General features: G+C 41.3%; 1 protein-coding gene across 1 annotated transcript; it reads left to right on the top strand.

The window, feature by feature from the left end:
• Nucleotides 1-4,400: 4,400 nt before the first annotated feature.
• On the top strand, nt 4,401-14,470 carry LOC139159334 (vomeronasal type-2 receptor 26-like). The gene is made up of 6 exons (XM_070736654.1): nt 4,401-4,456; nt 6,106-6,391; nt 7,359-8,174; nt 11,911-12,138; nt 12,992-13,114; nt 13,556-14,470. The coding sequence occupies exons 1-6, from the start codon at nt 4,401-4,403 to the stop codon at nt 14,468-14,470; spliced, it is 2,424 nt and encodes an 807-aa protein (XP_070592755.1).
• The last annotated feature ends 1,480 nt before the right edge of the window (nt 14,471-15,950 follow it).

Raw genomic sequence — 15,950 nt, 5'->3', positions numbered from 1 at the left:
TAGGTTGTTCAATATGTCATGACATGGAGTTAACCATTCATTGAGGAAGATGGCCTCATCCACACCAGACACAATAAGAAAGAATTATAATAGCCCACTGTCTAGTTCAAGAGTGTTGAACTGTTTTTCCCCATTTTAATCTTTAGAATCTCAAGAATAAGTTTGGAGACCAAAAACAAACAAGTTTCCCTGAATTTTCTCTCTTGATTCTTAAATTAGGATTATACTCCTGAGTCAAACAAAACTCTTCTCCAACGGCACACTTCTATGGAAATGCTGGCTCCCAATTCCCATTCTAATTATTAAAATAATAGTGATTATTTATTTTCCTTTGAACCAGGTTTATGTGATAATCTGCTTTGTAAAGCAGTGGTGGGATCAGAGTTTGGGGTAAAGCTGGGCATGTACTGTTGTAGTCTGAAATTGAAGATAGCTCTTCCAAATCTGAGCCAAAGTGGACTTTCTTCACTGCAATTGTGGTCTTCTGTGATCTCTGAGATTTAATTCTGTCCTGAAAAAAGAACTATAGAAAGGATCTCCTGCAAAATATAGTATAGGTCAAATGTTGCTGCTGCTGCAAATACAGCTCTTTCTGCTTGTGTCTCATATTCCCTGTGCCTGTATGCTGATGAAATGTCCATTGAAGGTGATAATAGAAGAAAAGGAGGGGTTCCATTACTACAAGCCAGGAGACTACTGGATTACTGGAATAATGTCTGGAATCTTAGCTCGATTATACCCATTTTCATTCTCCAAGCCTCCAACCCACCAACTGAAGAGGTAGTTGTCAGTATGTTCAAGGATTCTGGGGGTTGGTTTTACCTTCTCCAGTGTCTTTTCTAGGAATTATTTCATTTCTCCTATTCCTCATGCCTTGAGAAAGGCATGTCTTATTGCTTCTCCCAATTTCCTTTAGAGGAAAGGCTCCTGGGAAACCTGATAATTTTGTTAAATCTGAGTTTTCAAAATTCCTTTTACATTCTTCCAAAGTGTCACGCTTAACACTGGACAACTCTGGTCACTGCCAATATTGTTACAAGATGACTTTTGCCTGGATGGATTATGCCTGCTTCCAAAATGACTACCTTGGGATTGTGGAAAGTCACCAACATATTTATTCATATTTATTTTATTTATTTATTAACAATAGTTTATCAATGACTCCCAATAAAGTGATTGGATGAACACCTCAGAACAGAGGTGTTGTATTTTCTCCCCACTGTTTCTTCCCCTTCGGTATATTTGCTCTCTAATTCTTACCACCTTCTCCACTCTTTCTTTTCACCCTTTAACACTTTTGCCATTTCTGTGGCTCCCCTGTTCTTTTTGGTTTAAATAAAGGGAATGCCTTTTAAAAACCAAATTCAAGGAGGGGATAAACTTTATGTTGAAGGGATATAGTGACTTGAATCAATCTAACCATTGCTACATGCTTCTGTTAAAAGTTGCTTGTACTATTTTGCTACAGGAATTATTTGTTAGGAATTAATTCTGTAAATCTCGCTTGTTAAAAATTGTATCCTTTGCTATCTGGTTCATGGCTTCGGTTGTTCGCTTCAAAGCTAGGCTCATCCTTGGAGAGTAAATAGAAAAGACAGGTCAGATAGTTACTCAGGAACATCCTGCTTCACAGATAAACAGGAGCAGAGCAAGGCTACCCCAGAATGCCCATCAAATATATAAGAAGAGCATGAACCCACAAGGCTACAAGAAATGCTCTGTAAGATAACAAAAAAGCTTGGACAGAGCACAGACAAAGAATGCTCCATGGATAAGGGGGGTATGGGCAAGACATTGCCCATGTTGGGTAACGAAGCTTTGTCTCTGATTAGCTAAATGAGAGCATAAGATCCTAGCTATACTCTTCTCGGGTGTGGCTTCTTCCTTGCATGGTTGCTGTCTATATGCATGTTGGAATCAGTCTACCCAACTCTTCTTTGTACAAATAAAAGCTGTTTATTTTCCAAGCTTCTTCTTGAGTCTCATTGTGGCATTCTGATTATTCAAGTGATACGTTAATGTTTAGCCACAGAAGATCACATTAAGTACAGTTAACTGCAGAATATAGGACAATAACTGTAAAGCCATGAATATTCTGCAGTAAATATCTAGGTCTTAAAAGGCTTGTTGAAGAGATATTCATCTTCAATGCAGAACTTGAATACAGCTATTAGTCATCTCCAGAGAAAGAAATCATATAATATAATCACAACATACACAATATACAATATACACTTGATAGCATCCTTTATCAACATTCTAGAGGCATGTGAACATACAGATCTTCCAAACAATGGTCTAGGATGTGGGATGCAAGCTATGAGCATATCTAGTCTGGTGCCTGGGGGTAAGGATATGATTTTAATGATAATTTATGGATTGTTGTGAATTGTTGTGAGTGATATATTAGTTTTGCAAATAGTTAAGTAAATAAAATAAATGCATTGGTTTTGCAAAGGTTTATTCTAAACAGATTGAAACCATTACAATAGTAAAAAACCTTAATGCTTCCTTTTTGAGTAAAAGAGGGTATGGAAGTTTCTTACTATTGTAACTATTTTCATTCCCTGGCTATTGACCTATCAGAATAATTTTCTCAATTTTTCCTCCCAAGTCATAACGTGGAGAAAATGATAGGTAAAATCAGTTCTTGTGATTTTGATAGGATTCCTTTTATCCTGACATAACAAACTTGCTATCTCTATCTCTCTGATATTTCTTTTGGCAAGAAGCTCCTAGTGGTGTCCTGTCATTACAGATTATTAAAGTTGAAAGGGACCTTGTAGGTAATCTAGTCCAATCCACTGCTCAAGCAGGAGTCTCTAGGTCACCTGAAGTGGCTCCCCTTGGAGAAAGATCATGTTTTCATCCACTTTACCTTCCAAAAGTTCCTTCTATTCTCCTGCCCCTTCTCTCGGTGCCTCTTTTCTGTGTAGAGGAGTAGCTGCATTCTTGCAGTGATTGGTTCAGCCTACTGCCAATCGGGTAGCCAAGGGACATTGCTGGCAAGACTCTAGCAAGAGCAGAAGTGGCCATCCAAGTCAAAGCCTCATTGTTCCCAGATCCATCACATTTCCTCCCCCCGACTTTTTGGCTTTGGAAAATGCAGCATGGCAGTTTCCTGTTGGCTGCGTGGATGCGCAGCCATACAGCTTAGAGGGAACAGTGTTTCAGACAAATGAATCAGACAGGGCATTCCAGAATTTGACAACTGTATTACAGAAATACAGTAAGACCTCACCTATCGCTGGTGTTACGTTCCAGACTCGGCCGCAATAGGTGAAATCCGCAATGTGGAATTTATCGACTGATAGTACTTATTTAAGTATTTATATTGTAATTGTTTGGTAAGTTTTCATTGTTTTAAGTGTTTATAAACCCTTCCCACACTCTTACAAAATACATGTCACAGTAGTACATATATAATATAACTTAAAACTAATAAAAATAATAAAAAACAATAAAGCAACAACATTCTCTTTCTCTTTCATACGTATATGTAATCTCTCTCTCTCTCATATATCCTAAGAAATATTTCTTGAAAACCCGCGATGAAGTGAAGCGGTAGGTGAAGCGCGATATAGCGAGGGACCACTGTAATATTTTTATAATCAGGTCCAAAATGATTTACATGGCATTTAAAGTGGTGTTTTGCATGCATATTATTGCAATTAAAACAGAAAATTTTACAAGTAAAATATTACTATGTATAATTTTGTATGTAACGCTAGGTTTGACCTCAAGCATGGCAGTTCTGTTATTCAAACTGAGAATTTTGATCCTAGTAGCATAGGGATTTCTACTGTGTACACAAGAGTGGAAGACATTTCTCATGAAGTATGTCTGAACCTGCCCAATTGTACTGATATCAGATATATGGTGGGGATTCCAAACAGTTGAACAATATTCTAAAATTGGTCTAACATAAGTTTTATAAGCTTTAATTAGCAATACAATGTTACCAGAAAAAAAGCTTTGCAAAATTATGTTTACAAACTGTTAATACTCTTTTAGAAATGCAGTTACAGTGAGCTATGGAGCATAAATCTCACAGAGAAGTATATCTAGGTTCTTAACAAAGTGAGGGTCATCTGTTAGATCCATGAGGGCGAACCTGTGGCACACGTGCCACAGATGGCACATGGAATCATATCAGAGGGCACGCTAAACTTTGCCCTGTGTCAGCTCCAGCTGGAGTGCTCACACTGCCAGTTGATTTTTGGCCTTGGAAAAGGCTATTTTGTCCTCCAGGCCCTTCAGGAAAGTTTCCCTGAAGCCTCGGAGGCAAATAAATCCCCCAACAGATAAAGCAGAAGTTCGGGAAACCGCACTTCCTGTTTGCCATTGTACTGTTTTTTGTACTCTGGGTGTGTGTGTGTGAGGGAAGCTTCTTTGAAGCCATGAGTACAAAAAAACAGCACAACAGCAAACAGAAGTGCATTTTCCTAAATGTGAGGTGAGATGGAATCCCAGGAAAGCGAGGCTTCTTTGAGAGCAGCTCGCCCAGCTGCTGCCACAATCACGGGAGGAGAAGGCAGAAGGGTAGGTGGGCAGGGGAGAGAGGGAGAGCTGGTGGATGGATAATAGCAGTGGCTGGACCAAGGGAGGGGTGGAGGGCCTTCTGAGTAGCTCCGTTTTAAAGGGGGGGGAGATCACCTTTTCTGCTGCAGCAGTCAAAGTTGCTGCTGCTTTTCCATCTCTGTCTCATACATCCAGAGAGAATCTGACTCTTTAAGGTACTTAAACAAGGCAGGAGAGAGGGGGGCAGTAAGGGACAGCGAGGCAAAACACAGCTGCCTTCTGAGCAACTCCGTTGTAAGGGGGGAAGGAAACACATTTTCTGCTGCAGCATTCAAAGTGGATGCTGCTTTTCCTTCTCTGTCATACACACAGAGAGAGCAAGTTGCAGTCTGATTCTTTAAGGTACTTAAACAAGGCAGGAGGGGTGGGGCCAGAAAGGGACAGACAACCACAGGACAGCTGCCTTCTGAGCAGCTCCATTGTGGAGTGGGTGGGGAGATTGGCTTCTCTCTGTTGCAACATTCAAAGTGGCTGTTTCTTTTCTTTCTCTGTCACATACACACAGCTGCCAGTGGGTGCCAAAATGTTGGGTGATATTTTCCAATGACCATAAGCCATTTACTTATGGTCATTGGAAAATATCACCCAACTTTTTAGTATTTTAGTGGATTGGGGAATCTGTGGCCCTGCAGATATTACTGAATTAAAATGCCCAACATACCATCAACTAGTTGGGCCAGGAGGGACTTAAAGTTCAGCAATTTCTGTTGGGACAGTGATTTTTCCAGCCCATGTATACCTGCTCAGTAGGCTGCAGCATAGGCCCAAATTTACTTGTAGGACATTCTCTAAAATTTGCAGTGAAAATGGTTTAGATCAACTGCAGCCTTTTTATCGGTTTTCATCAGAAAATGACATGGGAAACATATTCCTTTCATTAACTATTCTCTGTTAAGCTCATCCTCTAGCCCCATGATGGTGATTTTATGACACCCAGTTTTCACAAAAACTGTGGTGTTTGTGCAGACCTCCCAAACCTTCTGTGTGCCCATTTTTTGCAAAAATGGGCCTGTTTTCCACCTGGTTTTTTGTTTTTTTTTTGCAAAAAGCAGGGTGTGTAGAGCATTTGAGAGGCTTTCAAGGTGCTCCTGGAGGGGCCAGGGAGAACAAAAACTTTTTTCTCAACTTATCTCTTCCCAATCTTGGTGTGTCTTATAGTCTGAAAATACGGTAAATTGCCACATTGGCACTTGAAGATAAATACATGAGCGTTGGGTTGCACTTTGGGCACTCGGTCTCAAAAATGTTCACCATCACTGTGCTAGATCAATGCCATCTATCTTATACCTGGCATTCTGATTATGTTTACCAATATGTAAGACAGAGCATTTATTAATCAAAATTTAAACTGCCAAATAGATAACCATTCATACACATAGTCATGATCATTTTGCAAAAAAACAGAATTATCTGTTGAATTGAATAATTTTACATCATCTGCAAAAATAATGGAATTGCTTTTAAGTTAATCACACAAATCATTGATATAGAGGAAACAAGATGATGAAATTTCTTACATTGCAGTGATAACAACTTCTACCACATTCTGCCCTTCTTGTTGGCTGTTCATGAAGTCAACCAGCATTCAAGGCTCTTACCCAACATCACCCTGGGCTATAATATCTATGAGAACTTTTTCAGTGTAAGATTGACATCTGAGGCCATGCTGGATGTGCTGTCCACAGGACAGGAGAATGTCCCAAACTACAGCTGTGGAAGACAAAAGAACCTGCTGGCGATTCTTGAAGAGATGGATTCTGAACTCTTTGATCAATTAGCTAATGTTTTGAGCATCTATAAAATTCCACAGGTATAAAGCCAAATATAATAATTTCTGTGTTGTAAATTGTTCTGATTTGACTAGAAGGCAACATTTGTATTCATTTCTCCAAATAAATTGAAAGTCATAGGGTAAATATTAGAAGAGTTGAAAGAATTTTTAATTCACAAAGTATGTGTGTATGCGTGCTCACAGAACCTGTTGTTAAACTGGTTGAAGCCCACCATCGTATATGTACACACACATACACATGCATATGCTCTGTGCATGTGTCGGTACATATATTTTTAAGAAGAGAATGGACAGTCACTTGTCTGAAATGGTATTGGGTCTCCTGCTTGAACTAGGGCAGAGGTGTCACTTGATTTCATTGAGGGCCACATCAAGTTTGTGTTTGATCTTGGGGGAGGCATAGCCAAGGTGGGCATGACCAGCATGATTTCACTTGTATCAGGGAAACCTGTGGTGGCCTGAATGCTCTGCCAGCAAAAACAGGCTCCTGAGTTCTGTTTTCAGCTGGGACAGCCTCCTGCAACCCTCTGCCAGCCAAAACAAAGCTCAGAAGGGGCATGCATGGTCCTCTCTAGCTCTATTTTCACTGGCAGAGACAGTGCAGATTGGTTCTTTGCTATTTCCAGATGGCCCTGCAAGCTTGATCCAAGGACCCTGAGTCTTGAGTTGGACTAGAGTCTCCTGCTAATTGGACTAGAAGACTTTCCAGCTCTATTCTGATTGACTAATTGACTGATTAGATGGGTGATCCACAGGGTATGCTCTATGAGGACCACCCATGAACATCACCCACAAATAATCCAGAGCTCCCTGGTTTCAAATGGAGCATACAAAACAATAGGACAGAACATCAGGGGAACTAGCAAAATTCATAGAGTTATCATTTGAAACTTCTCTCAGCAGTGGAGAAAGTACTTCAGATTTATCACCTGACTTTTATCATTAAAACTGGCACAAACTACCAATACCTTCTCTTTTATCTTAGATCAACTATAATGTCATCAACCAGATGGCTGAGCAAAATCATCATTTCCCTTTTTCATATCGGATGACCCCAAACCAAGAACCTCCTTACTCAGCAATTGTCAAGCTGCTCCTGCAGTTCCAATGGACATGGATCGGCCTTCTTTCTCAGGACAATGAAAAAGGAGAAAAATTCAAAAGACGTTTGGAAGTTCTCACCCTAAAAAATGGAATTTGCATTGTCCTCTCAGGAACTGTCCCAGAAGCAAATATGAAGACAAGTGATGGAGATAGTGTCATGCAAGAAAAAAGGGAAATGTTCCTTTCTCTTATCAAGAGTCAAATAAAAATTATAGTATGCCAACTAGATTCCCAGGCCTCAGGAGTGTTAGCAGCAATAATACAAATGATTGATATGACTAATACATCCTTTGTGGGAAGAGTGTGGATTGCAACAACTTTGACAGCTTTAAGTGTAGGTGTTTTTGGCCTCTGGGTGGATCTCCAAAATAAATATGCTTTGTTTTCCTTCCTTATCCAGACAAAGAGAAGGAGTCAGTATTATGACTTTAATTCTTATGCATCTATGATCCCACTGTATGGAAAGGAAGCATTCCAATGTTCTTATTCAAGACCTGTGTTATCTAAGAAAGTTTGGAAAAAATGCAAGGAAAAAGAGAACTTGGAATTTCCACAACATGATGTGATTGCAAGAATCCTGTCTCAGGATTCCTCTAGTATTTCCCAAATAATTCAAATTGTGGCCTGGGTCCTTAGTGCTGCCTCTTCCTCCCAACAGGGTAAGAGGAAAAAAACCCAGGTTGTACGGCCATGGCAGGTAAGTCTTCTTCTTTGAGGTTCCATTGATTCTCCCTTTCCAATTCCTCAATATTAAATATTAAATTTTATACTGTAACAACATTGCCAAAAAAGCATTAAAAATTGTTTTACATAGCTTCTCCAAAAACACTGAACTTTAAACCAGAGCTTATAAAACTTTTGTCAGAACAATTCTAGAATACAGCTCACCTGTATAGAACCCGCATGGCATATCAGACGTAAATACAATTAAGAGAGTCCAGAAATATTTCATAAGAAGTGTCCTTCACTCCTCCTCTCTTAGCATAACAACTTACTCCACCGGACTTGAAATACTGTGATCGGAGAATTTACAACTATGGTGCCTTCTATCTGATCTAACAGTAGCTCATAAAATCATATACCAAAATGTCCTTCCTGTTAGTGATTACTTCACCTTCAACCGCAACAACACATGAGCACAAAATAGATTCCAATTTAAGGTAAACTGCTCCAAACTAGATTGCGGAAATTATGACTTCAGCAATAGAGTGGTCAACACCTAGAATGCATTACCTGACTCTGTGGTTTCTTCCCCAAACGCCAAAATCTTTATCTTCAGATTGTCCATAGTTGACCTCTTCCCTTTTCTAAGAGCTTTGTAAGGGCGTGCATAAGCGCACCATAGTGCCTACCCAAATTAAAATATATATATTACCATACTGTGGATATGGGTTATTTTGTGGATGGCTTGCTGGCCATGTGACCAGGTGGGAGTCGCTTGGTGGTCATGTGACTAGGGTGTGGCTTAAAGGTCATGTGACTGACTTAAAGGTGGCTAACTTGACGTCATTCATGTCAAGGGTTTGTGTTAGGGTTAGGATGCCTGGCCTCTCCTCGTCTCAAAGAGATACAATTTCCCTATCTATTTACTATTATTGAGCATCCAAAATAGGACTGCTGTGTGTGTATGGTTCTTTTTAGGATATTATTTTACTGTTTTATTATATCACTGATTTTATTATGTAGTTTTATTGTCTTTTTGTATTATTGTATTTATTCCACTTGTTAGCCACTCTGAGTCTGCTTTGGAATGAGTGGCATATAAATACAATAAATAAATATACAGTGATACCTCGTCTAACGAACGCCTCTTCATACAAACTTTTTGTGATACGAACCCGGGGTTTAAGATTTGTTTGCCCCGTCTTAAGAACCATTTTCACCTTACGAACCCGAGCCCGGGTGCGTGGGCTATCTTACTACACATGCGCCTTTGCCGCAGGGATTCCCCTGCCTTGTGACTGTCACCGCTGGCATTTCCCACATGCTTGGTGCCCCCGTCAGGATTTCCCGCCTCCTTTTGCTTGCACTGGCAGTCTGGAGGCAGGGAATCCTGGCCGTCCAAGGTTCCCTGGCTCTCACTCCATGCTGGCGTTTGCCACTGAAATGGAGGGAAATGTTTTCTGGGCCATGCAGTGGAACAAGGGAGAGGAAGCAAGCAGGTGGTGGCTCCTAAGCAGGCTCCAGATTCAGACGTGCCTTTCCCCCCCCCCCCCCCGCCGCTGAGGACTGGCCGACCAGTTGTTCTTGCCAAGCTGAAGTTCGGTGTCCTCCTTCCTTCCCTCCAGGGAAAATCAAGAGATGGGGTTAGGGCACCGTCTTTTGCTATGGTTTCCGGTAACTCCCTTCTTTCCTTCTTTTCCTTTCTTCATTTCCTTCCTCCTCCCCTGTAGAGGACTGGGCAAAAGTGGCAGCGGGTCAGTTTTCTCCTCTGTGCCCAGGGAGCAGCCGGTGAGCTCAGGATTGGCCGCTAGATATCCAGCCACCGCCGCCGCGCTTTGAAGATTTGCGGGGTCCATGGTGGGCAGAGCACTGGGAAGCCGCTGTGTGCCCCTCGCCTTCCCACCAGCCACCAGTCCACGGGGCCTCCCCGAGAGCATGGAGAGCACAAGAGTCGCACAAGTAGCCATCTGGCTGCCGGAGACTGACCATGCTGGTTCAAGCCCTACAACAGGCAGCGCCAGCAGATCCTTCTCTGCCTTCCCCCCAGTAGAATCAGCTGCTTCCCCACCTGCTTTCCAGTCGATCTTGCTGAGCTGAAGTTCAGTGTCCTCCTTCCTTCCCTCCAGGGAAAAACTGGGAGACGGGGTTAGGGCACAGTCGTTTGCTATGGTTTATGGTAACTCCCTTCTTTCCTTTGTTTTCTTCCTTCATTTCCTCCCCCCCCCCCCCAGAGGACCAGGTGAAAGTGACAGTGGGTCAGTTTTCTTCTCTGTGCCAGGGGAGCACATGGGGAGCCTGGGTTACCTGCCAAGGTCGCCCCACCACCTTAAAGCAGCGAAGCCCCCCACTGCCGCTTTCCCCCGGTCCTCCGGGGGGGAGAGCCACGCCTGAACCTGGAGCCTGCTTAGGAGCTGCCGCCTGCTCGCTTCCTCTCGCTTGTTTCACCACACAGCCCGGGCGTGCAGCTGCTGCCTCCTCCTCCCTCCCTCCTGCTTCCTCAGCTCGCCTCTGTCCCCACTCTGTTCACCTCCACTTCGTCTGCCCACTGCTTTTTTTTTCTTTTTTTTTTAAAGCCTTAATGTTTTGGATTTTCCTAATGGGCTTGCATGCATTATTCGCTTTTACATTGATTCCTATGGGAAACATTGTTTCATCTTACGAACCTTTCTTCTTACAAACCTCTTCACGGAACAAATTAAGTTCATAAGATGAGGTACCACTATATTATTTAATTCTATGTATATATGCCATATGTGTACACAAGGATGGGGCTGGGTGGGCTGGATGCAGTGTGGTAGCGAAAATGGAACTCCACCCCAGAGCACCCAATTTGCACTAAAAGATGTTGAAAGAAAATGCAGGGCATCCTGCATAAGCCACACCCACAGTGTGTTAGTAAACATTTTGGTAGCCCTTCATTATGTGTACATACATATTGCACACAGTTACATAACAATATACATTATCCACTATATAAACTTTATGTGTATGTACACACAGAGAGAGAGAGAGAGAAACATACAAAACACAGCTCTTTTTAAATTATGCAATATAAATCTCATTTACTGCCATAGTAAAAATACACCCAAAGCCCAGAAGGAAAAAAAGGGGGGGGAAATCAAATATCTGATCGTACCCATAGGAGCCCATCACTCTGCCTGCCATCCCTGTCCTACTGTCCTATTTTCTTTTTTATCATTACTTTCTACTTATGTTATGCTTATACAAATTACAATCCTATACTTGTTCGAGAAAATAATAAATAAATAAATAAAAATAAAAATAAATAAATAAATAAGTAAATAAAAAATAAAAAATGGGATATTCCAAGGAATAGTTGCCAAGTTTGAGGTATTTGAGAGTGGGTGTCAACCCTAAAGCTGACCTGACTGAGCCTTCAGTGTTGCCACATTGGAGCTGAGGATAAGAATGGACTTTATCTCAGGAATGCAGATAAAACTGGGTTTCTGATGCTCTTCCCAGACATAGATTTCAGCTAGCTGTAAAGAGAAAAGTAACTGTTTCTGTGCTGTTTTAAACCCTGAGTTTCATCATGTATGCTTGAGTTCAAATAAAGAGTGGGATTTTATCATAAAGTAAGTGATTTCTGAGTTGGGGTTCGCTCCAGAGGCCCATGCCCAGAACACATACTGTACTGGTGATTTTAAGAGGTTGAATTATTCAGAGTACCTCCAAGCCAGAATAATAGCAAGAAAAACATTGAATAAAGGCTCAAATTGTAATGTTTTTTTTCTATGTTTTCTATGCAGCTTCATAGGTTCCTGAGGAACTTCCAACATCACAATATTTCAAGAGATGGGATTTCTTTTGATGAAAATGGAGTTCCTGTTGCTGACTTTGATATCATGCACTGGACGTCAGTTTTGAACAAATCACATGCAGGGGTGAAAATTGGGAGCGTAGAAAAACAAGCTTCCTCAGAAGTCAAGATTTCTGTCAATCAAAGTGCCATCCAATGGCCAACTTCATTTAACAAAGTAGTTGAGACTGCTTGGAATTTGCTCTTCTATTTGACACCATATGTGGAATTTTGCTGCTCACACATTTATTTATTTATTTATCACATTTATAAGCCACCCCTCTCCTGACGGACAATAAGAAATAATTTTTATACAGGCCAATTGAAATAACTTCCAAATAAGAGAAATTAAGGCATCATTAATTGATTAAATATCATTTTACCTTAGAGGTACAATAATCTATCCCACACTGAAACCTGCCGCCTTGTATTGCAAGATTTGCAATCTGCATGAGTAAATTGGAATGTGTTGCCATAATTTATAATTCATCAAATTATCTTGTTTTCAGTAAGAGAAAATCCAGAATGTCTATGGAGATTCTTAGTCATCCAGGTCATGGTTGTGCCAAAAGCAGTAATGGCCTACTAAAATTTTTACTACCATACTGTGGGCATGGCTTATGCATTTTGTTTCAACATCTTTAAGTGGAAATTGGGGTGGAGCTCCAAATTTTGCTACCGGAACTGCGTTCCTGACCATTCCCGTAGGAGCCCATCACTGGCCAAAAGTGTTTTAAATGTTATTAGGGTATTTAAAAACATTTTAGCTATATTAATTGGATTTATAGATACGTATGCTATATATTGTTTTGATAGGTTGTGAGCCGCCCCGAGTCCTCAAAGAGGGGCATCATATAAATCAAATAAACAAACAAACAAATTTGCCATTTGCAAGTAGAATAATTAAATTCATGCCACTACTCATTGACTCATTATGCTCAATGTCCTCCTGAGCTTCTAGAAGCCAGTTGATTTCAGTAAATCCTGCTAATTCACATATTGCCCTGACTAATCTTTCTGTTTATGTTTAGATGGTGCTTTATTCAAGATGTACAGAAAGTTGCTCCCCAGGTTATGTCAAGCTTGTGAGAGAGGGAGCCCCACTTTGCTGCTATGACTGTTCTCTGTGGAAGGAACATTCTCTGAACAGGAAGGTAGAGTAGGAGGCTTCAAACAAACAAGAAAACCTGGATACAATCAAAATTATCTATTGACTTTTGGGAGGTATTTGATCAAGAAGCAAGAAAAAAATGATATTTTTTGAAGCCATCCATAAACATTTCAAAGATTGGGCACTATCACCAAATTTGGTATGATGAATCATCATACAAAATTTGGTGATAGTGCCCAATCTTTGAAACAACCTTTCATTATTTACTTTAATTCTCATCTAATCATTGATTGGTTTTGGGAAATAGGTCAAGTTTTCACATAATCACATTCATTTTTAGCCTTTTAAAAAAGGGGTTGATTGCTAATATTGTGTCATATGACTATCCTTATGCAGAAATATTATATTATTCCTTGAAAATGAAGTAATTTATTTCTGATGCAATTTTCATGCCCCCCCTGCTGCAAAAAAAGATACATGCTAGCCATTTTTTTCAGATGCAGTCCATTGTGAAAAGTGTCCAGATGACCAGTATTCAAATAAGAAGCGAGATCAGTGTGTCTACAAAAATATAAGCTTCTTATCCTATGAAGAATTGCTGGGACTCCTCCTGGCTTTCTTTGCCATTGCTTTGTCCCTAGCCACTGCCTTTATTCTGGGAATCTTCATTAAATATCAAGAAACTCCCATAGTCAAAGCCAATAACTGTGAACTCACCTACATCCTCTTGATTTCACTTCTGCTTTCTTTCTTGACCTCCCTTCTATTCATCGGTCGCCCTGTGAAAATGACCTGTCTCCTTCGACAAATCATTTTCAGTATTATTTTCTCAGTTGCTGTGTCTTCCTTGCTGGCCAAGACTGTAATGGTGGTGGTGGCCTTTCTAGCCACAAAACCAGGCAGCAGCATGAGGAAATGGCTGGGGAAGAGTCTGGCCAACTCTATTGTTTTATCCTGCTCTGGTATTCAAGTAGGCATCTGTACGATATGGGTTGGAATCTTTCCCCCATTCCCAGATTCTGACTTTCATTCCCAACCAGAACATATCCTGCTGCAGTGCAATGAAGGCTCTGTCACCATGTTCTACTCTGCTCTTGGCTACATGGGTTTTTTGGCTGCCATCTGTTTCTTGGTGGCATTTCTGGCTCGAAATCTGCCGGGGGCCTTCAATGAAGCCAAACTGATCACCTTCAGCATGTTGGTTTTTTGTAGTGTTTGGATCTCCTTTGTTCCCACATATCTGAGCACCAAAGGGAAATACATGGTAGCCGTACAGATCTTCTCCATCCTAGCCTCCAGCATGGGTTTACTGGGCTGCATCTTTATCCCCAAATGCTACATTATTATTCTGAGACCAGCCATGAACACCAAAGAACATCTAATGCTAAAAAAACTTTAAAGTTCCTTTTGTTGGTGTCTATTTTTGTACACTTTACATGCTGTATAAAATCACATACTTTGAAATAATGTTTTATGTATTGTAGCTTATCGTTCTTCATTTCATGTGTGTTTTGGATTATAATAATTGAATAGTAAAGTTTCTAAAACAACTCAAACTATTTGAATTAATCATATTCTTCAATTGCCACAATCTGTATTCATATTAAATCATAACCATCATCACTGGCATTGATAAAATTTCTGTTGTCAGGGATGTTCTGATATGCTTTTAGACTAAATTAAAGACTATGGCTAAGAATTATGTATGGTTTTGTTACTATATAGTTTGGTGTTATATTTTATTTTCTAGGGTGATGTTTTGACTTTGCTTTAAAAATAGTTAATTTCAAATTCTGCATACTGTATATTTGATTGATCACTTATGGATGGATAATGCAAGATCACTTATAGAGGGATACATTATAAATAAGGGAGAGAGAAAGAGAAACAGAGAGACAGATAACATTCTATATATTAAGAATAGATAAAATGTCAAAAACATTGGAAAAACTTTATTTTTTTTCTCATCCATTTTAATAAATTAATGAAACAAATTATTATTAGAGACAATCTTCAATCAAAAGGAAAAAGATTTACAACTCTGAATGTTTGGGGGAAATCATATAGACATGTGATGTGATAATGAAGGTGTTCATATGAGGAGTATTAAAATTGGTTCCTGTTTTATGCTTATCCATATCCATTTCCATATACATATTGTTTGTGTGTGTGTGTGCCCTGCCAACCTAGCAATTTGAAAGCATATGAAATTAGATAAATACCGTATTTTTCGCTCCATAAGACGCAGTTTTTTTCCTCCCAAAGTAGGATGAAAAATCAGCCTCGTCTTATGGAGCGAAGATGCAGGCAGGGGGGGGGGAAGGCTGCGAATTCGGAAGCGCCATCCCGCCGGCTGGCTGGCTAGCTGCTGCCTGGCCCACCGTTCCCCGTAAGCTGCGCCCGTGAGCAGGCATGCACCCCCAAATACACCCGAGCGCCCTTTTCCACGGGCGCGCGCTCCCCATCCCCCTGCCAGCCCGCGGGGAGGTGGGCGGGGGCGGGGAGGTGTGGCAGTAGGAGTAAAGGGAGCCGCGGCCACCCCTGCCTCCCCACGGTGCCTCCGGCCAAATGCGCCCCTGGCTTCTCCACGCTGCCCTATTGCCCGCCCGATCCGCCTCCTCTCCTCCTCTGCCACCTCCTGCGTTGGGGTGCGATCTGCCTCCTCTCCTCCGCTGCCTCCTCCTGCCTTGGGGCGCAATCTGCCCCCTCTCCAACGTCGCTGCCTTCTGCCTTGGGGCGCGATCCGCCCCCTCTCCTCCGCCGCCGCCTTCTGCCTTGGGGCGCGATCCGCCCCCTCTCCTCCTCTGCCGCCCCCTGCCTTGGGCGAGCAATCCGGGAGTCTGGGACAGGGTGGCTTTACGCCATGAAGAGAAAACGGC

This window comes from Erythrolamprus reginae, chromosome 2, assembly GCF_031021105.1.
Source record: "Erythrolamprus reginae isolate rEryReg1 chromosome 2, rEryReg1.hap1, whole genome shotgun sequence".
NCBI lineage: Eukaryota > Metazoa > Chordata > Lepidosauria > Squamata > Dipsadidae > Erythrolamprus > Erythrolamprus reginae.
Note: the sequence above shows the minus strand (reverse complement) of the source record. Positions and strands in the feature narration are given on the sequence as shown.

Coding starts and splice junctions, on each gene's coding strand:
- LOC139159334 (XM_070736654.1), top strand. CDS start 4,401: ATGAGTACAAAAAAACAGCACAACAGCAAACAGAAGTGCATTTTCCTA. Junction 4,457..6,105: donor TGCATTTTCCTAAATGTGAG/GTGAGATGGAAT, acceptor CTTACATTGCAG/TGATAACAACTTCTACCACA. Junction 12,139..12,991: donor GGCCAACTTCATTTAACAAA/GTAGTTGAGACT, acceptor GTTTATGTTTAG/ATGGTGCTTTATTCAAGATG.